The 23,648-nt window shown below is 56.1% G+C and overlaps 2 protein-coding genes across 3 annotated transcripts; one reads left to right on the top strand and one right to left on the bottom strand.

Annotated features, from left to right (window-relative positions):
* On the top strand, positions 1–2,932 carry INKA1 (inka box actin regulator 1). Its single transcript, XM_007499869.3, has 2 exons — positions 1–239; positions 2,084–2,932. The coding sequence occupies exons 1-2, from the start codon at positions 189–191 to the stop codon at positions 2,873–2,875; spliced, it is 843 nt and encodes a 280-aa protein (XP_007499931.2). The 5' UTR covers positions 1–188; the 3' UTR covers positions 2,876–2,932.
* A 666-nt stretch (positions 2,933–3,598) lies between these two features.
* On the bottom strand, positions 3,599–22,709 carry UBA7 (ubiquitin like modifier activating enzyme 7). Of its 2 annotated transcripts, XM_001378163.4 has the most exons (24): positions 22,349–22,708; positions 22,069–22,237; positions 21,834–21,968; positions 21,435–21,541; positions 20,726–20,816; positions 20,494–20,626; positions 20,041–20,138; positions 19,369–19,515; positions 19,108–19,290; positions 18,065–18,172; positions 17,523–17,603; positions 16,955–17,110; positions 16,536–16,701; positions 15,599–15,798; positions 15,308–15,372; positions 14,937–15,120; positions 14,781–14,855; positions 13,889–14,057; positions 12,075–12,154; positions 11,892–11,984; positions 11,329–11,520; positions 5,941–6,042; positions 5,398–5,492; positions 3,599–3,805 (listed from the first exon to the last, which is right to left on the bottom strand). In XM_001378163.4, the coding sequence occupies exons 1-24, from the start codon at positions 22,402–22,404 to the stop codon at positions 3,673–3,675; spliced, it is 3,018 nt and encodes a 1,005-aa protein (XP_001378200.2). In that variant the 5' UTR covers positions 22,405–22,708; the 3' UTR covers positions 3,599–3,672. The 2 variants fall into 2 exon arrangements, with proteins under 2 accessions (XP_001378200.2, XP_007499932.2); XM_007499870.3 differs by lacking the exon at positions 11,329–11,520 and having other exon boundaries at positions 22,349–22,709.
* Positions 22,710–23,648: the final 939 nt, after the last annotated feature.

The following is a 23,648-nucleotide window of genomic DNA, read 5'->3' as shown; positions in this document are numbered from 1 at the left end:
GGGGCGCGGCCTGGGCTGCAGCCAGATGTGGGGAGCAGCGGGAGGGAGAGCGGAGCCGTCCATCCTCCCAACTCCACTCCAGCGATCCCTGCCCAAGCCACAGACGTCCCGTAACAGCGGCTGCCTGAGCGGAGAGGACCTGGGGGGGAGGTGCTGGCCCCGTTCGGGGCCCTTCTCCCAAGTCGGGAATGCGCAGCTCCCGGCTCGACAGCTTCCTGGGGCAGTTCCGTCTGGAGCTGGTGAGCGTTCTGCCCTGAGAGCGTAGCCTGGGGGAGGGGGCGCAGTGGCGAACGGTGGAGGGACCTCTTGAGAGTTGGGGAGCAGCTGGCCCCTAGGCTTTTTTTTTTGCTGGGCACTGAGGTGGGCTCTTGGGAGAGGGTTGGGTCCTGGGGAGGCAGAGGCCTGTCTACCAGGAAGAGAACCTAGAATTGTCTCTGGGGCACCCCAAGGCTCGATTTCTCCTTCTCCCATAGCCTTGACCCCAGAAGCAAGACAGGAAATAGCTGTCCCCACCCCCACTCCCCAGCCAGCTCTCCCGACCAGAGATGTAGTAGAGGGGGGTAGTCCCTTGGACTTGGCAGCTGTGGGGGGGAGTGAGTATTCCGGGACGGGGGTTTTCTGCAGAAGCGGTTGTGGAGGACCTGTGGCCCCGTCTTGGGTTTGTATTTGCCCACACGTGTGGGACTGGGGGGAGGGGCGCCCCAGCTGGCTGGAGCTGCCCTGGCAGATGGCCGGGGTTGGGTTTCGGACGGTTGGGGAACTTTGGGGGCTGTCCCGGGCATCAGGTAACAATATCCTGGCCAGCCGTGCCTGGCAGAGGGCCTCCCTCCCCCTAGCTTCTACATCCTGGGAAGGAAAGAAAAGCTTTTGAGCACAAAGAGAAACTGAGGCAGGTAGGGACCTAAGCCGAACCGGCACCGTGGTAGCCAGGAGGAACTCATATCCAGCAGCTTTGCGTGCAACAGCTGCGCTTTTTGTAGCTGCCTGGGGTGGGGGTGGGGAGGGTGGGCAGGAGTCCGCTGGCTCTCATGGGCCTCGGGAGGGGGGACTCGGCTAGCTTGAGTATGACATGGAGAGAAAGGAAGAGGGGGCGACTTTATAATATTCCGGGCCCCTTCTCCCTCACTCTTGGGCCATGACAGAGCCAGGATTGGAACAGGGGCTGACTGTCGCCCCTGAGTCGGGATATAGGCCCCCTTCCCCTGCCCTGCCCTACTTCCCCCGCTCCCCTCCCCAGCTCAGCTCAGCTCAGCCGAGCCCGACCCATCCTGGCCCAACTTCTCCACACCCGTTCTCCGCCACCCCCAGGCTGCCTGAAGCGGGTGCTGACTTGCCTGCTGGGGAACATGCTGCAGCCTGCCAGGCTGAAGAAAGCAGGGAGCCAGGAGGTTGGGGGGCCAGGCACGTGGCAGCTGCTGCCGGCTGGGCAGGGTTGCGCGTGCCAGGGGGCCAGGCGGGCTATTGGTAGGTGTCCCACCTGTTTCTGCTGCGTGCTATACCTGGATATGTCTCCCTCCTGGAGGTAGGGGCAATTAGACATAGCACTGGGGGCTCAATCCCTCCCCCTCCCCCAAAAGCATATTCTACCAGCAGAAAGATGCTCCTGGCCCCTGCAAGACTCAGTCTGGGCTATGGAAAAACCTGGGAGGAGGGACAGGAGGGGACCGGGCAGCGGACCCAGCATAAAACAAGAGGCGGAAGGGTCAAATCCATGGCCTCTCCAGCCTTGTGACCTTAGGCAAGTCATTTTGTGTCAGTCTTCATCTGCATAGTGAGAGTACGGTTAAGTACCTAAATTGTATTCTAGTTCAGGCTTTGCTATTCATTCCTTCTATGGGCTAGTCATTTTATTGCTCCGCACCTCAATTTTCCCATCTTTAATATGGGGATGGGATAATCGCTGTCCTGCCCATCTCACAAAAGGCCAGGCAGTCATCGACAAACCAAGGCGGCTCGCCTGAGGGCCTCCTAGAAGCATTCGGTGTGACCTCTGCCAAGTCTCTTCCCCTCTGTTTTCTCATTCAGAAGACGGGGATGGGGATGCCATTTGTCTGATTTTGGTTTTCTCTCCTGTCTCTTTCAGCTGTGCGGGCGGGAAGAGCCAGGCTCCCCACGGATGCAGGGGCCCTCACAGCCAGCCCCGCCAGAGCCAAGCAGCGGCTCCCGGCCCTGCCACCCACCACGAGCCTCGGATGCCTCAGAAGCAGACTCAGCCTGCTGCCTAGAGGAGGACGATGAGGAGGGGGCTGCACTGTCCCCCTGCGAACGCATGCTGGACTGGGACTCGGGCTACTCGGAGGTGTCAGGGAGCACCTGGCGGGATGAGGATCGGCCGGTGCTCCGGAGGGTGGGTCGCCTTCGGGGCCGCGCCAGCCCCCCACCTGGACGCCGGCCCCGCCCCAAATCTACTTCGGACGTCTGCCTGGAGCAGTGGCGGGGCCTGGATGCTGAGGACTGGACAGCGTCCCTACTGTCCCGGAGCCGGAGCCGCCAACCCCTGGTGCTGGGGGACAATTGCTTTGCAGACCTGGTGGAGAATTGGATGGAGTTGCCCGAGGCAGGCGGCGAAGGGTGCCCGCCTGGGCCGCCCCGCTGGCTGGGAAAGCCCCACCACTTCTTGCTCAACCTCTCGGACCAGCTCAGGCGCCGGCTGGGTGGGGGTGGGGGCGGAGGCCGGGCCCGGGGCCCTTCCACAGCAGCCCCCCAAGGAAGCAGCCAAGCAGCCATGGCCGCCAAGCGCTTGTCCTGCCCCCCTGCACCTGGGTGCCCCCTCCCCTCGCCGGACCTTGCCTCAGACTTTACCCACTTCGCTGCTCTTATGAGGAGCAGAAGCCGCCAGCCCATCATTTGCAATGATGTCATTGGCTACATTTGACACCTCTTCTCCCCACCCCCACCCCCAACCACGGACAATAAAGGGTTTTCTATTAGACCCCGATCTCTACCTTCCTTGGCTGGGAGCAGAAGGGGTTGGGGGAGGAGCCCTCCCCCAAGGACTGCCCTGAGGGGTCTTCCACAGGCGCCAGGCATGCCCCACCCAGAGAATCACTGGATTCAGACGAGGACAAGACCTTCGCCCTGCCGGGCTGCACAAGCTAAGACCCGGAGGGCCAAGAGAGAGATTCTGGTCCTGGCCCATTGCATAGCCTGGTCTCCTGACAATCCCAGCTGGCTTTGGGGCATGGTCCCAGGCCACAGGGTTAGGGTCATGGCTAGAGAGGTAGGGAGTGATAAGGGTGTTGGTTCCATAGGTAGTCTACAAAGGCCTTGGGCAGACATCTTCCCTTTCTGGGCCTCAGTTTCCTTCTCTGTAAAATGGGAGGATTGCACTGATTGATCTCTAAAGTCTTTTCCAGAGCTCAATCTCATGATTCAATAAAGGAGCAGTGCCAGAGTGGTTACCAGGGAGTAAGGTTCAGCAATGATGCTGTAGTCTCCAATGAGGAGGGGGGAGATGGGAGAAAAAGGAAAAGACAGGCTCAATGTAGCAGCCTGTTCCCTGGGCTGGAGAGGAAGAATCCTGAGCTGGAAGAGAATCTGATTGGCTGGCAACATTTCGAGCAAGTTTCCTTCTGATTTCCAATTGGTCACCATCACCTGGCTTCATCAACTGTTTTATTAATGATTCTGGGGCTGGTAGCTCAGGCCTGTGTCCATCCTTTCAGCCTGGGCTCAGCGGAGGCGGTAATGTAATGGGGGGAAGGTCGTGTCCAAATCTTCGTCCTCACAGCTGATCCTAAACACTAGCTCCTTCTGGCCCTCCTTCAGCTCTTTGTGAGTCTCCTGACGCACCAGTTCTGTCACCCTGTGGGAGAGGTCAGGTGGGCACCAGCAGTCAGGGGCCCAGCTGGACTTGGGCAAAGGAGCAAAGAGGAGAAGAGGGAGTGAGAGTTGGGGGCCCGGGCAAGGGGGCAGTGAGAAACAGGAGCAGCTCAAGACAGGAAACATCTGAAACTATTTTAGGAGAGAGCTGAAGGCAGGGAGGCAGGAAACGGGCCATTCTCTCTAAGGAACAGTACTGAACAGCAAGTAGGGTGGGGATCTGGCCCTGTCCCCAGAACCAAGTCCAGGACCTGCAGGATGGGGTGGGTAGCTGGACTGGGGGATGCTAGCTTCTCCCTGGGCAAGGAAGGACCCTAACTCTGCCCTGACCCAGTTCCCTCCCCCACTTCCCTTTTTCCTTCTTCTACAGACTCCATTTGGCAACTCCATTTGGTTGCAGGAAACTGCCAGGGAAGTGTGAGGGGCCCCTTTGGTGGGGACAGGGAGGGAAGAAAAGGTCATGGCAGTGGGTCAGCCAGTGATGTGACTCCTAGAAGGCTTCCTGACGTAACCCTCTGCTTTATCAGGAGAGGACAGAGCTTCAAATCCTGGCTATGCTATCTAGTAGCTAAATGCCGTTGAGAAAGTCACTGAGCCCCTCTGCTCCACAGTTCTTCATCTGTAAAATGAGAGGATCCTTTCCCACTTCAAATCCTGTAATATGCCCTCCTCTCACTGCCTGACCCACTTGCTTCCTGTGTTCCCTTCCCCAACCTCAGTTTCTTGGGGCTAATTTCTTTCCTCCCTCTGTCAGCCATCCCCAATTCTATCTGGGTTTGGTGGAGAAGACACAATCCAGCCACCAAAAGTTGTGCCCTTTTGGCTAAAGCCAAAGGCCAAGAGATCCATGTCTACCTCTAGATCTGGCTCTGACCCTACCCCTACCCTCAATCATCCCAACTTGAAGGTTCCTCTCATAGCCTGAAGGCAGTAGCCCATTTCAGCTGTGCTCCAGAGGAATCCCTTCCCTGGTCCCCACAGCTGCTCACCCATCCCGTTGTCTCCATCTCCCTGGAGGGGAGTGGGAGAAGCTTTCCTGGACCCAGAGCAGGGTCTTCCTCTCTGAGCACCTTCAAAGCTTGGATCTAGCTGAGGTCCAGAGAAGATTGAGGAGGGGGTGGAGGATAAACATTTATATAGGGCCTACTATGTGCCAGGCACATAAGCACTTTTTATAAATATTACCTCATTTGAGCCTCACATCAACCCTGGGAAGTCAGTATTATTGTTATTCCCATTTACAGTTGAAGAAGTCAGAGATGAAGTGACTTGTCCAAGTCCAAGGTCACACACAGCTAGTAAGTGTCTGAGGCTGGATTTGAACTCAGGTTTTCCTGACTCCAATCCAGCACTCCAATCCACTATGCCACCTCTGAAGACCTTGAGGAACATTTCTGATTTCCCCTGGGAAAGGGATACTGGGGTTTAAGAGTGCTGGGGCAGACAGAAATGAGGGAAACAGAAGGGATGGGTAGCAGAAAGTTCTGGAGGTAGGAGCTAAGAACCTTAGGGGAACCTCAGAAAGGAGAGGCTAGAGGAGACCTGAACCCCATCTTCCCCCATGCGGGACCTCACCTGAGCTGGAGGTTTTGCTGAGCTTTTGGACAGCGCCTTGAGTAGAGGAGATGGGAGTCTAGCAGTAACCTGGTCACTGGAAGGTGGTGCTTCTCCTAGGGGTGATGGATATAGAACAGAGGTACAAGTGAGCCCTAATCTGGCCCATGTGTGTGCAGGAATCCATGGGGTGGAGTGGGAGCCACAGAGGCCACTAGCAGAGCAGGTGGGGACAGTAGATATGGGGAAGAGACTCTTTCAGGGGGAATTGACTCTGGATGGAGAGGGAAGGAAGAAGCTAAGACCAGTAGGACCTGGGCAAAGGAGCACTGAATTCTGGGTTTGCTAGGGTAGGGGCAAGGCAGATTAAGCACTGGGGATGGGGAGATCTGAGCTCCTCCACCCCGTGGTTTGACTGGGCAGAGGTGACCTGAGTCCCCAAGCAATGCATCCATTTTCCACTTGGGGAGGGATAGAAAGAAGTCCATTCTAAGGGCTGGTGCAGAGACAAGGGCTATTTGACCTGTGTCCAAGAGCTGGCAGATGAGGTGGGGCTAGGCTCACCTGGAGATAGCTGAGCAGGTCCTTCAGGGTCATCTCTGGCTGACCTGGGGCAGGAGCAGTCACTGTCAGGCGGTCCCAGGCTGTCCACTTCATATCACGATACTGGTAGAGATGAGGATGTCAGCAGTGAGCCTACCCCAAGGCTACAAATGAGTCGAGGTGCCCCAGAGCCCCTTCCTTCTGGGGTATAGAAGGAACAGCTATGGCTGAGGTCCCAGGCTCATACTAGGGAGGGGGATAGAGTTGGACAAGAGTGCCTTCTCTGTCAAGTTCCTTGCTTCTAGGATTTCCCACTTTGTAAGAGGAGAATCTTGATGAGGTTTTAGGAGCAGAGAGCAGTGACTGGGAAAGGAAGAGGCCAATAGCTGGTCCCCACAACTTCCCACCTGACCTGGAGGTCCTGCTGGGCACCTCAGAATCAGCACGACATGGCTGGGATTCAATTCGTCGTTTCCCTGTGCCTCCTACTTTTTCCGACTTCTCAGTCTCTCTGTGCACCACAATTTGCTCAGGAGCTCATCTTCATAACCTTGGAGTTATCTCTAACTTTCCTCTCCCCTCCAATCGGTTACAGGTCCTGCAACATCTCCCATACCTCTGCTTCTGCATGCTTGGAATGTCCTCCCTCCTCACCGCTGCTTCTTAAAACACTGAATTTCCTTCAAGACTCCCCAAAAGTATCACCTTCTACAGGAAGCCTTTGCTGACCCAGAAGCTGCTAATGTCCTCCCTATCAATGACTTTTTGTTAATTTTGGATATATTTGGTATATTCTTTTATAAGTACAGATTGGCTTCCCTGAGAGAATGTAAACTCCTTGAGGACGGGGCGTTTTGTTTTTGTATCCCTTGTGTCTGACACATAGTAGGTGCTTAATAAATGCTTGTTATTTGATTGAATATCTTCTGAATTTACCTAAATTTCCATTGTGTCACTCTGGTAACATGTTCTCTTTAACTAGTGTCTTAGATTACTGCAATAACCACATTATGGGGCTTGTAGCTACCAGTATCTTCTTCTACCAACCTATCCTTCAGTCCACTGCCAGAATAATCTTTTTTATTTGTAGATCTAAAGACATATCTCTTCTCTGCTCAAAAACCTTCAATGGCTCCCTATCACTTTTTTTTTTTAAACCCTGACCTTCCATCTTAGAATAAATACTATGTATTGGTTCTAAGACAAGAATGGTAAGGGCTAAGCAATGGGGGTTAAGTGATTTGTCCAGAGTTACATGACTAGGAAGAGGCCAGATTTGAACCTAGGACCTTCTGTCTGCAGGCCTGGCTCTCTTCTCTGAGCCACCTAGCTGCTCCCTTCCCTAACACCTTTTAAAGAAAGTTCAATTTTCTCTGTCCTTCAGGGGTCCCACCTACCATCTCAACCAAAAGGAAAATCCTTTGCCTCCACCTCCATGTCTTGGACCCTCCCTCCCTCTCCCTCTCTCTCTCTGTCTCTGACTTTCTCCCCCTCCTTCCCTCCCTCTCTGTCTCTCTCCCCCTCCTTCCCTCCCTCTCTGTCTCTCTCTGTCTCTCTCCTCTCTCTCTGTCTCTCTCTCTCCCTCTCTCCCCCTCCTTCCCTCTCTGTCTCTATCTCTCTGTCTCTCTCCCCCTCCTTCCCTCCCTCTCTGTCTCTCTCCTCTCTCTCTGTCTCTCTCTGTCCCTCCCTCCCTCTCTCTCTCTGTCTCTGTCTTTCTCCCCCACCTTCCCTCCCTCTCTGTCTCTCTCCCCCTCCTTCCCTCCCTCTCTGTCTCTCTCTGTCTCTCTCCTCTCTCTCTGTCTCTGTCTCTCCCCCTCCTTCCCTCTCTCTCTCTGACTCTATCTCTCTGTCTCTCTCCCCCTCCTTCCCTCCCTCTCTGTCTCTCTCTGTCTCTCTCCTCTCTCTCTGTCTCTCTCTCCCCCTCCTTCCCTCTCTGTCTCTATCTCTCTGTCTCTCTCCCCCTCCTTCCCTCCCTCTCTGTCTCTCTCCTCTCTCTCTCTCTCTTTCTCTCTCCCTCCCTCACTCTCTCTGTCTCTCTCTCTGTCTGTCTCTGTCTCTGTCTCTCTCTCCCTCTCTCTCCCTCCCTCACTCCCTCCCTCTCTCTCTGTCTCTCCCTCTCTCTACTCTCTCTCTCTCTCTACCCCTCCTTCCCTCCCTCTCTGTCTCTCTCTGTCTCTCTCTCCTCTCTCTGTCTCTCCTCTCTCTCATTCTCTCTCATTCTCTCTCTGTCTCTGTCTCTGTCTCTGTCTCTCTCTCTCTCTGTCTCTGTCTCTCTGTCTCTCTCTCTGTCTCTGTCTCTCTGTCTCTCTCTCCCTCTCTCCCTCCCTCTCTCTGTCTCTGTCTGTCTGTCTGTCTGTCTGTCTGTCTGTCTGTCTCTCCCTCTCTCCCTCCCTCTCTCTGTCTCTCTCTCTCTCTGTGTCTCTCTCTGTCCCCCCCCTTCCCCCTCCCCTCTGTCTGTCTGTCTGTCTGAGTGTGGGTGGGTGTCTCTGCCTTATTTTTTGGTAACATAAGAGGGAATGACCGTGAGGGTCCCTCAAACGTTAGCACTTTTGGCCCTAAAAATCTTCCCTCCCACCCTGAACAAGAAGTTGGAGGGAAGGCAGGATGGGCCCTACGTGGCCTATGGGGAGAGCTGGGAGAAGGGTTACTTCTGGAGCCTCGGAGGCCGGAGGCCGGCTCAGCCCGCATTCTTTGCTCCTCCCTCCCCAGGCCGGTCTCCTGAGTGGGGCTCGGCACAGGACGTGGTCGAGGGGGCCGTTTCCACAGGAAAAGGGGCTGATCCGTCACGAAGGCTCTGGGTGGGGGTGGGGGTCGGGGAGCTTCCTGAGGAAGCATGGGGGAGGGGCAGCAGCTGCAGACCTCAGATAAGGCCCTTTAGCTCCTCAAGTCCACGGCTGGCTCCCCTGCCTGCCTGCCTGCCTGCCTGCCCGCCCGGAGAGGAGCCCAAGAAGAGAGCAGCTCCAGGGCTGTTCCATGACATCCCTCAGCGGGGCCATGGGGGAAAGGCCTCAGGCTCTGCCCCTAAGTAGCTGAGTGGGCTTGGGGCTACTTCCTCCCCCTCCCCCGCCAGCCTCAGTTTCCTTTTCTGTCAGGTGAGGCAGTTCATGAGCTAACCTGGGTGCAAAGACCAGTAAGATTTCCTGGCTCTCCATTCCACATGCGTGAGCCCAGGTGAGGGTGCCCGGCCGTGAGGGCCGGAAGGGACCCAGAGCCCCCAGCGTGCAGCCCACTCGTTTTATGGGAGAGACCCCAGCACTGTTAGGAGCAAAAGAGCCGGGATCCAGGCTGGACTCTGCTAATGGCTTCGGAAGGTACCAGGGTCTTGGGAAATCCTGGGGAGGCTTCAAGGCAGGGAGGGGGAGGGGAGGAGGGCCGGCCACTGTCGGGGGGCTCCTCAGAGTCCCCAAGAACGAGGCGCCTCTGATCTGGGGACAAAGGAGGCCCTGTGTGTGGGGGGAGGAAGGGCCCCCCAGGCTGCCCCCCGCTGCCCCGCCGCCGGGCTCTATACAAAGGCACTCTGTGATGGGAGCACGAGGGAATGAAGACCCCAGCACCGGACAACAGGCGGGCCTTGTGCCCCCATCCCCTCCGGCGGGGCCCAGCCGGCCTCTCTGACATTTTAGGCTGTTCCCGTGTCTCCACCCCTCTGCCTGCCGCCTGCCTCCTCAGACCCTGTTTTTCATTAGTTTGGTCTAATGAGCTAATAATCACTTCCAGACCCGAGAGCCTAAAAACCGGGCTTCCCTCTGCCCAGCCCCAGGACACGCATGTGCACACACGGGCTTCCCTCTGCCCAGCCCCAGCACACGCATGTGCACACACGGGCTTCCCTCTGCCCAGCCCCAGCACACGCATGTGCACACACGGGCTTCCCTCTGCCCAGCCCCAGCACACACATGTGCACACACGTGTAAGCCCTCAAGGGCATGGGGGCCCTGGGCCCAGGAATACAAACGCGGGAGCCCCCCCAGCCCCTGAGGCCCCCACAGGCCTCGGGGCAGCCAGAAGGAAGCCTGCTTCTTCCCAGGGCCCGTCCAGGCCCATCTGGCGGGCATCCCCTCCACGGGTAGACTTGGCTCTGACTGCACCCAGAGGCAGGCTCCGGCTCCCCCAATGGGCCCTCGGCGGGGCTCTCCAGGGGGAGGAGGGGGCTGCCTGCCGGATGTCTGGTGCACTAATGAGTTAAAGCTGTGCTCCCGACCCCCCAGCCCCCCTCGGGCCTGACGGCTGCTTCCTGTGTCTGACGGTTCCCAGCCTGCTGCCCCTCCCCCAGCCCCCTCCTCGCCTGCTCTCCCTTCCCCGCACTGGCTCAGTCCTCCTCCATCGCTCCCCTCCCTTGCGGAGCAGCCCCAGGCAGGGCCGGCGTGCCTTGGGACCCCGCTGGACGTCTGGGAGGGAAGGGGGGGACTGTCGGGGAGCGACGGCCCCGGTGGATTCTCGGGGAGCTTGGGGGGGGGCAGGCCTGGCGCTGGAGGCAGAGCGGGGACCTGGGCACGAGGGCTCCGGTGAGGGACAGAGAGGCACCCGGGACTCCCGAAAAGAGAGGCTGGGGGGGGGCTAAAAGTGGGAGGCAGGCAGGGAGGCTGCCTGCACAGATGCCCTTTATCTGGAGCACACTGCGAGGCCAAACCCCAAAGGGTGAGTGCTGGGGCTGGGAGAGGCCTGGAGGGGGGTCTGGCAGGCCTAGGATGTTCTCAGCCCAAGGGGCCTTAGCCAGCAGCACAGCCAGGGCCAGCGTCGGCTCCTGGGGGACGAGAGGAACTTCAAAGGCCTCATCCCATCCCACTCTCTACACTAGGAAACCGAGGCCTAGTGGTCCCCGGGGCGTAATAGCAGAGCCGAGATTTGAACCCGGGCCCTCGGACTCCCGAACCAACCGGCCTCACCAGCTGCCTCACGCAGGCATGTTTTTAGGGGTCTCTGTACGTTCTCATACCTTGCAAATCACCATCTGCAGAGAAGCCCACGAGGCCCCCCAAAGTCTCTGCGCTCCGGGAGCTGAAGGAGGGAGGGAGCCCCTGGGGGGCAGAGCCGGGGGCCCCCTCTCTGGACCGGGCGATGGCCCCCCCAGCATGAAGAGCCCCGTCAGAAGGACGCCCTGGGCCCGGGGCGCAGGGGGGCTGAGGGAAGGACGGTAGGACCAGAGGCGGGGGCAGGGCAGGTCCGGGGGCCCCCTCTCTGGTGGAGCAGGGACTCCTGGGGGCCACGCCAGGCCAGACCGGGCAATGGCCCCCCCAGCATGAAGAGCCCCGTCAGAAGGACACCCTGGGCCCGGGGCGCAGGGGGGGCTGAGGGAAGGACGGTAGGACCAGAGGCGGGGGCAGGGCAGGTCGGGGGGCCAGGCCAGAGGCGGGGAGAGGGGGGGAGGCGAAGAAGGAAGACCGGGGGAGCCAGGGAGGGAGGACTCGCCTGCTGGACGCTGGCAGCCGCGGGGGCCCAGCGAGCCAGGTGAGGCCCGTCCAGGTGCAGGGAGCTATGGCGGTAGGAGCTGAGGCGCCGGTGCCCCATCACAGCCTTATACAGCTCCAAGCCCATCAGCCCAGCCACGACGGCCGTGGTGCTGGCTATGGCTGGGATGATCCTCCCTGCTATCTTCTTGCTCTGGGGAGGGAGAGACATTTGGGGATCAGGGCGAGGACGGATGAAACGGGGAGCACCCGCACCCCTGTACCCGGGGCTCCCTGCCTCTCAGCTCGGTCCTGCGGGGTGGAAAATGGACCCCCCTGGGCCGGGCATTGCACCCCGTGTAACGACTGTGGAGAGAGGCCGGAGCTTCCTAGAGCTGGAGAGGACGCAGCCCTCATTTTACAGACGACGCTCAGCCCCAGAAGGAGATGGAACACACTTGGAACAGGCCCCCCGTGTGGATGTGCTAGAAGCAGGTTTCGAACCCGGCCCCTTGGACACCAAATCCAGCGCGCTTTTCCCTCTAACCAGAGAGGATGTGGAGAGCCTGGGGGAGGGGGCCTCACCTTCCTGCGGTCAGCCAGGGGGATGCCATAGTTCTTTGCCCGCAGATTGGACGCAGCCACGACGAAATCCATGTGGAAATTACCGTCCTCGTCCTATGGAGAGAGCCGGTGAGGTCTGGGGCTGGACGCCGTCCGGTGACCCCAGCCACGGAGGCTTCCTGCACTCCCTGGGGCGGCTCTTACCTTCTCAAACAGCTGCGGCTCCAAGGAGGTGCCCGGCCACCGCTCCAGGGCGGAGAGCAGCGCCTGCAGATGGGCGGGATCTGCAGCGGAGAAAAGAAGGAAGCCCGAGCCTGTGGCTGGGTTTTCTGGATTATTATTACTAAGTTTTAGGTTGTTTTTTAAGCGATCAAATACTCTTTTTTTCCCCCTTTCCTCTCTCCATTTCCCTTCCTCTCATCCTGGGGAGAAAAAGAGAAAAATAAAACCTGTGTGATAAAAAGCTTAACCAAACTCCCATCCTGGCCGTGTCCCAAAACGGTGCCTCTCTCTGCCATAAGGAGGTTTTAAAAGGTGAGCAGAAGTCCTCGAGAGACAGAGTGGGACAGTTAAAAAAAGGAGGGCTTGGAGTCACGAAACCCGAGTTCGAATCCAGATGATGACGGTCTCCAGCCATGTAATGAGGGGGGAGCCGTTGTTTTCTCATCTGTAATCTCTGGGTGTGCACATAACCATTTTGGTACCTTCTAGAGTTGTAAGGATTTTTGTAAACCTGGAAGTGCTGGAGAAAGTGAATGCTCTTGTCACTGTTTTATTCTTTTCCTGATCAGGGTGCCCTGGAAGAGCCCTGAGTCAAAACAACCGAGGTCTGGCCCCTGGCTCAGTCACTAAGGTTCTGGGTGATCTTGAGCCAGTCATTGCCTCTCTGGAGGCCTCCATTTCTACTGTAAAATAAGGGGGTTTGGGGGGAGGCCGCTGGGTAGATCATTAGATAGAGAGCCAGACCTGGAAAAGAGAGGCCCTGGGTTCAAATCCGGCCTCAGACACTTCCTGGCTGTGTGACCCTGGGCAAGTCACTTAACCCCCATTGCCTACCCCTTCCTGCTCTTCTGTCTTAGAACTTATACTAAGACAGAAGGTAAGGTTTAAAAATAGAGTTCTGATTTAACTTTTCTTTTTAAAATCCTTACCTGAAACCTTAAAACCAATACTATGTATTAGTTCTAAGGGAGGAGAGCAGGAAGGGGAAGGCAATGGGGGTTAAGTGACTCACCCAGGGTCACACAGCCAGCACGTGTGGGAGGCCATATTTGAACCCAGGACCTCTTGTCTCCAAGCCTGGCTCTCTATCTGCAGAGTCCCCCCTTTGATTTTCTTTTGAAGATGATAGGAACCCCATTGCTACCTGTTGGGTTGTGGGGTTTTTGTGGCTTGTTTTTTCTTCCCTAATAGTAGTTAGTTCCGAGCCTTCGTTCCCTCCTTTGTAAAAATGAATGGCTAGATTAGGTGAAGTCTAAGGCCTTTCTTAGCCCTAAATCCCATGACCCTACCATATGGGCGAAGCACCAGCCTCGCTCCTCCCAGTCCCCACAGGAACCCAGGAATCGGGGCCAGAAGCAACAAATGGCCTCGTGAATCCGAGTCCCTTCAGGCACGTTCTGGGACTAGAGAGACCGTTGGAAGGGACCCAACTCGTCCCAGGAAACCCTCCGGAAAGAGCCCAATGGAGGGCGTCGAAGAGCGCTTCATCTGGGTTTGAGCAGCTCCATTCCCACTTTGGCGCTTTATTTTTGCGCGTTCCCCTGATTCTGTTCACTGTCTTCTACATGAGTCCTAGAACGCTCTTTCTCCAGGTCCGAGATGCACAGAGGGAAGTTCCCTCTCTTGGAACCAGAATCAAATGCATACGGCCTCTGCCTCCGGAGGGAGCCCGGCCTCCTCCCAGAACTCCCTGAGACTTTGATCTATTTGGGACAGCCACAGCCTAGCAGGGCCGTGGCTGGCCCAGGGGAGGGACGCAGCAGACGCTTGCTGTTTGCGGGGCTTCTCAGACTCACCCCGCTCTGCCGAGGCCTCTTCCAGCTGCCGGTCACCGGCGAAGACGGAGGCGAGGGCCGGGGATGCCTGCAGCATCCCCCGCAGTCCGTCCCGGTCCTGGGAGCCTGCCAGCTTGTGGGTCTTGGCGTACAGGTTGGCAGCTGCCAGAATATAATCCAGGTGGGCGTCCTGTGGGAGAAGCAGGGTTGTCCGTGGCTCTCCGTGGCCTGTCTGTTTGGGTTCATGCTTATGCATTGGAGTATGTGTGTGCCTGCACATATTTTATGTGTGCAATGTGTGTGTGTGTGTGTACGTGCACACGTAGGTGCATCTGTGCGCCCACATATACTCGTAAGCATGGAGACCTTCCACGGGCCCTTGTATGTGTCCCACCGTCCCTCCCCTTAGGGGTCTCTTTCCCGTGTCAGTGTGTGCCACCGCCTGCCCTGAATTCTGGACAGCTAGGGGAAAGGCAGGCAGCCCAGATCTCAAACCGTTCAGGAATGGGGGAGGCAGGCCTAGGAACCTAAAGGAGAGATATGCTGGGGGAGCTGGGCGCCTCAGGGGATGGAGAACCAGGCCTAGAGATGGGGGAGGTCCTGGGTTCAAACCTGGCTGTGTGACCCTGGGCAAGTTACTTAACCTCGTTACCTAGCTCTTACCGCTCTTCTGTCTTAAAACCAATATGGAGGAAAAGGAGGAAGAGGAGGAGGAAGAAGAGGAGGAGAAGGAGGAGGAGGAAGAGGAGGACAAAGAGGAGGAAGAGGACAAAGAGGAGGAAGAGGAGAAAGAGGAGGAGGAGGAGGAGGAAGTGGAGGAGGAAGAAAAGGAGGAGGAGGAGGAGAATACTCCTCCCCCATCAGTTCTTGGCTTCCTTCCCCATCCACTGAGGTGCCTCCGTGCCCTGCTCACACTGCTGAGGTCGAAGTCCAGGGGCTGGGGACATCGTCTGGCTCCGGACCAGAAGGGGACTCCTTCCTCGTCCACCTGGGGAGTCAGGCGGGTCAGAGTGCTCATCGGGAGGTTAGGAGTGGCCCCTCAAGGCGCCCCTGGGCCCCGGTCCCTTACCTTGTCCGGGGGATAGACCTGAAGAAGGTGGCTTATGCTGTCGTGGAAGCAATGCTGCCAGTGGCTCTGGGCCCACGCCACGCAGTCCCGCCAGCACTGTGGCGGGTGGAGGAAGGAAGTGCTGGCTGTCCTCAGACAGTTTAGAGCTTGTGGCCCCTCCATTCGCTTTAGGAAGTCGGGTTCCCTGGGAAGGGGGATTGGGGAGAGCAGAGCCTCAGGCTGTCCTGACCCCCTGTATCCCCAGGCCGTGGCCCGTGGGGGGCTCTTGGACCCAGGCTCAACATCATGCACCACCCACCAAAGGGCACCATTCCAGGGCGCTCCCCAAGGCCCTGTCCCAGCCCCTGTGCCTGCCACCATCGAGGCCTTACTGTAGGTAGCGGTTAATTGTCTCCGCCGGCAATCGGAACAGCCCTTCAAACTCATTCAGGGCCCACTGTACCAAGAGAGAAATGAGTGGAGCCAAGTGGCTGGAAGAAGCAGGCACTGAACACTCTGCCCAGCTCCCTCCTTTGATCCTAGAGCCTTTGCTTCTGCCTTCAGGGCAGGACCCCAAGGCCCTTCTTCCACTCTTCTCTGCTGCCTCCTCCTTTCCTCCCCTTCCTCCCTCCTCCTCCCAAGGAGCCTTCTGGAAAGAGGAAGGAGGGATGAGGGACAGTTACCTGCAGGGTGTGCTCAATGGTGCTGGGGAAGTAGCGCAGGGTACAGATGGGGTATGCCGTTTCGATGGCATCTTCGGGAGGCATGCTGTAGGGCTGGGTCAGGAAGGGCACAAAGATGGCAGCTTCTCCTTGGATGCCCTGAGTGCCTGACTCCAGCATTGGCTTCAGAGAGTGGATGCAGCGTTCAGACACGTACTGACCTGGGGCCAAAGAGTTGAAGGGTGAGAGGGCTGGCAGAGAGGGCACTAGGGCTCAGGAGCTGGGAACCAGAGACTTCATGGTAGGTGCTTGGGGAGCAGTCTAGGAGTAGCATACTCTCTCAAGACCCTCAGGTCTCTCCCCTTAGGGCAGTTAGTGGTGCAGTGGATAAGGTAAGGACTGGAGTCAGGAAGACCCGAGTTCAAACTTAGCCTCAAGCACTTATTAGCTGTGTCACCCTGGATGAGTCACTTAATTTCAGTTTATCTCAGTTTCTTTAATCTTAAAATGGAGATAACAATAGCACCTATATTTTTAAAAATGAAATTAAGATCCCCCCCCAATTACATGTAAAAACAGTTTCCAACATTTTAAAAAGAATTCTGTGTCTCAAATCCCCCCCCCCCCCCATTTCCTCCTTTCCCAGCTTTCCTTTACTGAGGTGCTAAGTCATCACAAATAGATTTTACAGGAACAATAGCAGCTATCTTGCAGGGTCTTTATTTTCACTCCCCTCTAACTTAAATTCAGCATTCCCTTTAATAATTTAAAAACAAGATTCTGACAAAGTTTCCATGGGCTTTACCAGATGACCCAAAGGGGAAGAAGCCCCTCTTCTACCTGATTCTTGCTTTCTTCCTCTTTCTCTGTAAAACGAGGAACACTGACGTTTTCTAAGGCCCCTTCTAGGTCTGAAAGCTGCAGCTCTTCATCCCCCAGCCCCATGAGGATGACTTACGGGCCTCGAAAGTGTCCAGGGCACAAGCCACACCATCGAGGCTGGAGAAGAAGTCCTCCCCGTAGACGTGCTCGGTGTCGGGGCCCAGTTCATTTGTGTGTGCCGTCACACGGAGAGCTGGGTTCATGTCCTTCACAGCTAGAGCCGCTGCTTTTGCCTTGTGCTTCTGGAAGAAAGAGGTGGAAAAGTTTCAGGGAGACTGAGGCAGGGAGCCCAAAGTTCTGCCTTAGGTGTTCCCCACTGCCAACTGGGGGTCAGGACAGGGAAGCAAAGTTGAGGAAGCTGAGGGAAAGGGGATCCAGAAGCTCCTTGGAGCTGAGCAAGTTAGGGTGTAGATCTTCTTAGAGAATCCCCCTTGGAGAAAATAGAACCTCGAGGAAGGGGACAGACAGGAAGGAGGGTTGAGACCCCAAACTCACATTCAGGTCCTGTGACCGGAAAAGGAACTGACGACTGAGGTTGGAGAGTTCCACGGTGTCCATGTCGGTGACGGTGATGCCCCCACCCGGCCCAGCTCCTAACCCCACCATGGCAAAGGTCTTGAGCAGCTCACAGCCAATGGCCCCTGCCCCGACCTACCCAGGGGAAAATAAGACTTGAGTCATTTCCTTGAGTAACTGGCCACTTGATCTAAGATGAGTCACTTGTCCATTCTCTGAAATAAAGTTTCTTCATCTACAAAGTGAGGCTGTTGGAGGAAGAGTCTTTGCACCTCTAAAATCTCCCCCCACCTCTGCTCTCCATGGTCCCCTGACCTCCTCCGAAGCTCATTTCCTTGACCCCGCTCCGCACAGCTTCCCATGCCCTGCTTCCTCTTCTGTGGACCCTAGCGATGGGGAAGATAGTGAGGAGAGGGGCTTCCTATCCAGGCCAGGCTTGAGCAGCCCTACTTCCCATCAGGTTGGGAGAGAGGAGTCTGCCCTCTCCAGACCTGGCCCAAGGGGGTAGCCGGAGACCCTTGGAGTCCCAGAACCCCTTCCTGCTCACCAGAAAGTAGTTCTGCTCCCCCAACTTCTTCTGGAAATCAGCCCCGAACACCGCAATCTGTCCATCATAACGGCAGTCTCTCTGAAGGGGGTCGGGGGTGGGTAGAGAGGGAGGACAGAGGGGAAATAGATGACATTCTAGGGCAGAAGACCTGGGTTCTGTTCTAGGGATTTTGCTGCTGTAGGGCAAGGTTTTCTCATCGGTGAAATGGGGATAATAGCTGCGGTCCCTACCTAGCTCCCTTCTTAACAAGGTTCATGTAAGGAAAGTATTTCTTACAAAGCACTATATAAATAACAACGCTCTATCCTCAGCTCAGCACACACATCAGCCCTCTGCTCACAGCTCATCATGGCCACTACTATGATTTCCCTCAATTTGGGGTGAATCCTGTCCCCTCCTCCCACCAGATTCAGGATTTCTTGGGGTTGTTTCTTCCTTTCTGTTTTGCCCTCCCCTCCCTTGAGGTCTACAACGAAGTTAGACCCCAGGAAGACCCCTCTTTCCCCCCCTACCCTGCCCTAATCCCCTGGAGCACTCACGTGGGCACACCCCTCTGGTCCCAGGGGGGACTGTCCATCTTCTGGCAGGCATTCAAGGGCATCAAAGTACAGCCACTGGTCCAGTGGGGTGAACTTCCCTGAGGCTGCCTGGGAAGCCCCACATTATTAGCTTCCCTGCCCCCCAAACTGTACTCCCTTATGCCCCTATTTATTCCTTTCACAGAATTAACTCTCCAGTTCCCTCCCTCTTTATCCTCCTCTCAGTATGGAGGAGGGGGGAAAAACACTTGGATCCAAGGGAGATCGGGGTTGGCCAGGATGCCAATATTGACTAGCTGTGTGAGTACCGGTAAGCCATCACCTCTCAGAGCTGCGGCTTCCTCTTCTGTACCACAGGGAAGCTACGAGGAGTACCACTAGTTTTCTCTTAGGGTAGTCATGAGGAAAGGACTTTGAAAACTAGGCATCTGGGTGGCATAATGGATAAAGTGCTGGCTTCGGAATCAAGAAGCCCTGAATTCAAATCCTACCCCAGACATTACCGTAAGGCTGGGCAAATAGCTTAAACCTGTCTCTGCCTCAGTTTCCACATCTATAAAATGAAAGTTGGAGTTAATGGCCTCTAAGGTCCCTTCTAGCTCTAAGTCTGTGCTCTCCTGTATGAGCTTACAGAAACAGTATAAAGATGAGAGCCGATGCTGTTCCTACTCCTACAGCCCATTTCCTGCCCCCTCCTCCACTGGATACTGACCCCCTCCAGGAGAGGCATCGGCCAGGAGACCCTGCAATTGGACCTGTTCCAATCCCAGCTTTGCTACTACTGGTGTGGGCTGGGGAAAGCCCCTTCCTGTCCTCTAGATCTCAGCTTCCTTCTCTGCAAAATGAGGGAATTCGATGAAACAGCGTCCAGGAGCCTTAAAATGGTCTCGAAATTCTAGGATGCTCGGGCAGGAGGAGCTCAAGGACATTAGAGGGCAGAGAAGTCTGGGGCTGGGCCGCCCTCTGGTGGCCGCGCTTAGGTACTGCAGGCCGGGGCCCGCCCGCCCGCCCGCATCTGTCTAGGGTTGCCGGGATGCTCTCACCTTCAGCATCTCTTGGGCTGCTATCCCGCCAATCACCGAGCTGACTGGGCTCAGGTCCCCCGTGCAAGTCATGGCAAACTCTTTCACCAGCGCCTCATCGAGGGCCTCGTTCCCCTTTTCTCCGTGATCTCCCTGAAGGGGTTCCAGACCCCGGGCCAGGACCACCAGCTCATTGGCATCCCCCTGGCCAGGAGAAGGAGCAGGTGATGATCTCTTTCCCCAGAATCTCCCATCAATCCTCCAGGCACCTGAGCAACTCACCAGGTCCCAGGGTCTGGGGAGGCGGCCAGTCTGGGCCTGGAACTTGTGCAGAGCTTGGAAGGCCTGGTGCAAGCATCGGGCACGCTCTGTCTCCCGAGAACTGGCTGCCATGATCCTGGGACGGTGCAGGGAGGAGGACAAGGCTTCCTGGAGATTGAGGAGGGTGCGTCAGCCTTTTAGATGAGCACCCCTTCTTCCCCTCTGTATGCCAGGGGCTCAGCTCTCAGGGCTGAGGAGCAGAGAATCGGGGCTCAAATTCCAGCTCTACTTGCTGGACTCCCAGAGAGTCCCTTAGCCACCCTGGAGCCCCTTTATCACAGGAAGTGGTTGGACTAGAAGCTCACTGAGGTCATCCCAACCTCCGGATCTCCTAATTCTTCCCTCTTGCCCTTTTGCCCTCGCCTTGAGCCCTCAAAAGGAGCTTCAAGGGGCAGCTAGGGGCTCAGGGATGGGGAGCCAGGCCCAGAGATAAGGGATCCTGGGTTCATAGCTGGCCTCAGACCCTCCCCAGCTGTGTGACCCTGGGCAAGTCACTTAACTCTACCATCTGTTCCTTTAGAATCAGTATGGAGTGTTGGTTCTACGACGGAAGGTAAGGGTTTAAAAATAAATGAATAAATACAAACAAGAGGAGCTTCCAGCCTCATTCTGCTCCCTGGCAGGACTACTCACATAGGAGCGAGTCTGGGGTTTCTTGACCTTTGTGATGGTTCCGCTTCGTAGGTAGGGGGAAAAGGCTGCCGTGTCTCCAATCTCCAGGGTCCGTTTGTCTGCCAAGTTTTCCAACCACCAGTCAGAACAATGCCTGACAACACCCCATTACTCTAGGAATTTTGTCCCAGAATGGCCCTGACCTGGAGTCCCAATGGCTGACCGCCAAGGGGAGGGAGAGGAAGTATGCCTGAAGGCAGGGGCTGATTCTCCCCTCACACCCAGGAGCTCCCAGTTTCTGCTTCAGACTAGGGGCTCCTCAAAGGGAAGATGCTCCATAAAGGGAGGAAAGAGGAGGGACCTTCCCAGAGGAGGAGCTCTCTCTGTCTATAGCTTACCCTTCCTTCCTCTGCAGCTCCATCCTCCCACTCGGTCCTTTCCCACCACTCCTCACCCACAGGGTTGGTAGCTCACCTAGAACCCGGACCGGCCGGGGATCGCCGTCGTTGAGCTCGGTCATGCCCTCGATGCCAGAGAAGACCGCCCTGTCCCCATCCTGGAAGCAGTGGCCATTCTCTTCAAGAACGGTGAGGATCCCAGGAGAGCCCTAAACAGGGGCACCAGACTCAGGCTGCCCAGGCCGGGCCCTCCGCCCTGCGGCCTGAGCCAATGGGGGGGGGGGCAGCGACGAGAGTGTGGCTCCTACCTGAGAGATGTGCCCGATGCTGTTCCCTAAGGGTTCTGCCTCGCTGGGCTCATAGATGGTGAATTCCTTGCCAAAGTCACAGAAAAGTTGTCTGGGAGGGGAGGAAAGGGAAAATGCCGCTAAGACAGATAGATTCCCTCAGGGGCTCAACAAACTGATGAAGTCTCTGTTCTAGGTCCAAAGCTCTGTGTCTGAGGATGGGGAATAAGAACTGAAGTACAAGACTTCAGGAGGAGCCCCAGACTAGCTACAGAATGCTGCAACTTAGACTACTTCATGAGAAGTGCACCAGGCAGGGAGCAGCTGGCTGGCTCAGTGGATGGAGAGTCAGACCTAGAGACGGGAGGTCCTGGGTTCAAATTTGACTGCAGGTGCTTTCTAACTGGGTGACCCTGGGCAAGTCACTTAACCCCCATTGCCTAGCCCTTACTGCTCTTCTGCCTTGAAACCAACACACAGCACTGATTCTAAGACGGGAGGTAAGGGTTTAAAATAAAGGGGGGGGCATAAGACAGGAGCAAATGCCATGTGGTAGAAGATCTGAAGGGGAGATAATTTAACACTGGAATCAAAGAAAGCTTCAAGGAGTTGGCCTTCCTCTAAGGCGAGCTTTAAAGAGCCAGAGCAGGGTAAAGATCATCCTGAGCTTGGCAGGTTGGGAATTTGGAGCAGGAAGGAAAAAGGGAAATAGACCTTGAGCATTACTCACCCCACCAGGCCCCGAGTGCTGGCCACCACGAAGTGCACCCCGAGCTTGTGACAAAGGCTGCCCACCTGCAGCTGCTCCTCGAGCGTGGAGTCTGTCAGTACCACCACCTGGGGGTCCTCGGCTCTCAGCGGATGGCCTTTCACTCCCCACCCACCCCCATCGAGGCGCATCAACCCATTGGGCTTCCTTCCCTCCCCATTGCCACTAGAGCATCTGGACAGGAACCCCAACACAGGCTGGAAGGAGGGAAGAAGAGGCCTGAGGATGGAGCCCAGAGAGCCGGTTACATTGGGGGGGGGGGGATCTGCTGGCCTTTTGGTGGGGGTGGGGAAGCATAGGCAGGGCTTGGCGTTGGGGAACAGGCCTGCTGGTCTGGGGGACACGGCGGGCTGGTGGTACCTGGAAAGCTTGCAGCTCAATCTCAGCGAGGGGCCCGTCGTGGGCATCAAGGCACACAGAGCTGTTGAGCTGGGCCAGGTGGGGCAGAGATGCTTTGGCCCTGTTTTGTCCTATGTCCTCCTCTGCCAGGAAGAACTGGGGGAGAATGGGCCTGGGGTAGCCCCTGCGGCTCAGACCCACGGCCAGCCGCTACTGCCTCCCCTCCCAGGGCCCCCTGGACTTGGCCCTTCCTTACTTGGGAAGCCAGATCCATCCAGCAGGTGGGGCTGGGGTCGTGCAGAGTGAGTCTGCCCACGCCAGCCAGGACGAGGTTCTTGGCAATCTCCACCCCCAGCCCCTTCATGCCAGACACCAGCATGGAAGACCGCCGCAGCCTCCTCATGGCCTCTGTGCCCAGAACATACCTGGGGGTGGGGAGGATGGAGAGAGAGCTGGGGTGGGCCGGCCAGCCCCCCTTCTGAAGAGGAGGCTGAAAAGGTGGCTCCTAGCCCTGCTCCCCATCCTCCGGAACTTACAGCTGTCTGGAGTACAGTTGTTCATTGATCTCCAAAGAGGTCTCAATGGCCTTCATTCTCTCAAGTGGACAGAAACAGACACCCGGCTAAATCCCCCTGGGCAGAGCCCTGATGCCCAGACAGCCACAAAATTCACCCCAAGCTCCCAGAGGCGGTTCAGAATGGCCAGAGCCAAGGCGCCCCCCTCGTTCCCTTTATTTCCCTCCCAGGTCTGTGCTGTCTCAGCTCTGGAAGCTCCCTGACCCCCCACTCCAAGGGCTCTGCTCAGCTAGAGAGAAGGAGCAAAGAGAAAAGGCACAAAGACTCAGCTCTTCTCTGTTCCCTCCTTTTTTTCTTTTCTGGGAAAGTGAAAATGAAAGCTTGAACGTTTCTCTAGAGCCAGTTAGCTTCCTACTTTCATAATCGATGGGGAACATGCCCAGGTCCCAGAAGGAACTGCAGAAGGGGGAGGGCACTGCCTTCAACAGCCTGGCATTATTCCAGCTTACATCAACACAGACTCGAGCCAGAACTTTACCAATCCCCAAACGCAGTGCTCTCTCACCTCCAGACAGTCCCACAAACCCCAAATCCTGCCCACCTACACTTCCCAGAGCCCCCTGGGGTCAAAGCCCAGCTTACTGCCCTCTCCTATAGCCTCTCCCAAGTTTTCTAGGGGCTACTGCTTCCTTTCTGCTCCTCAGATCCGAGTGTGGCTGCTTGACAGTTTACAAGTGCTAGAGAACACTTTCCTCCTCGAGGAAACCTCAAGGTGTTCCTTTCCTTTGTATTACCAGAATATGTGTCAAACTCAAATAGAAACAGATCCCTGTAAACCACATTATTGACCTAGAAAACCACAAATGAACATTAACCACCTTGTATTTTTTTTTTATTTTGTTAAATAGTTCTCAATTACATTTCAATCTGGCTACTCTTTAGTAGATGCTTGAATTGGATATGACTGGACCGGGTCAGGGACCTGGATTGCTTTTTTTTTTTTTTAATTTTGTTAACTATTTTCCAAGTACATGTAAAAAAAGTTAACTTTTTTTTTTAACATTTTGGGTTCCAAATCCTCTCCCACCCATATTCTTTCCTTGAGAAAGCAAGCAATTTGATATTGATTGTACGTGTAAAATCATGCAAAACATATTTCCATATCAGGTATGTTGCAAAAGAAAACAGACAAAAAAGATAAAGTTAAAAAGGGATGTTTCACTGCATTCAGAGTTCATCAATTCTCTCTGGATGTGGACAGCATATTTCATCCTAGTTCCTTTGGAATTATCTTTAATCATCTTGATTGAAGTAGCTAAGC

This window comes from Monodelphis domestica, chromosome 7 (genome assembly GCF_027887165.1).
Source record: "Monodelphis domestica isolate mMonDom1 chromosome 7, mMonDom1.pri, whole genome shotgun sequence".
Lineage (NCBI taxonomy): Eukaryota > Metazoa > Chordata > Mammalia > Didelphimorphia > Didelphidae > Monodelphis > Monodelphis domestica.
The sequence above is the reverse complement of the archived record's forward strand: the minus strand, read 5'-3'. Positions and strand labels throughout refer to the sequence as shown.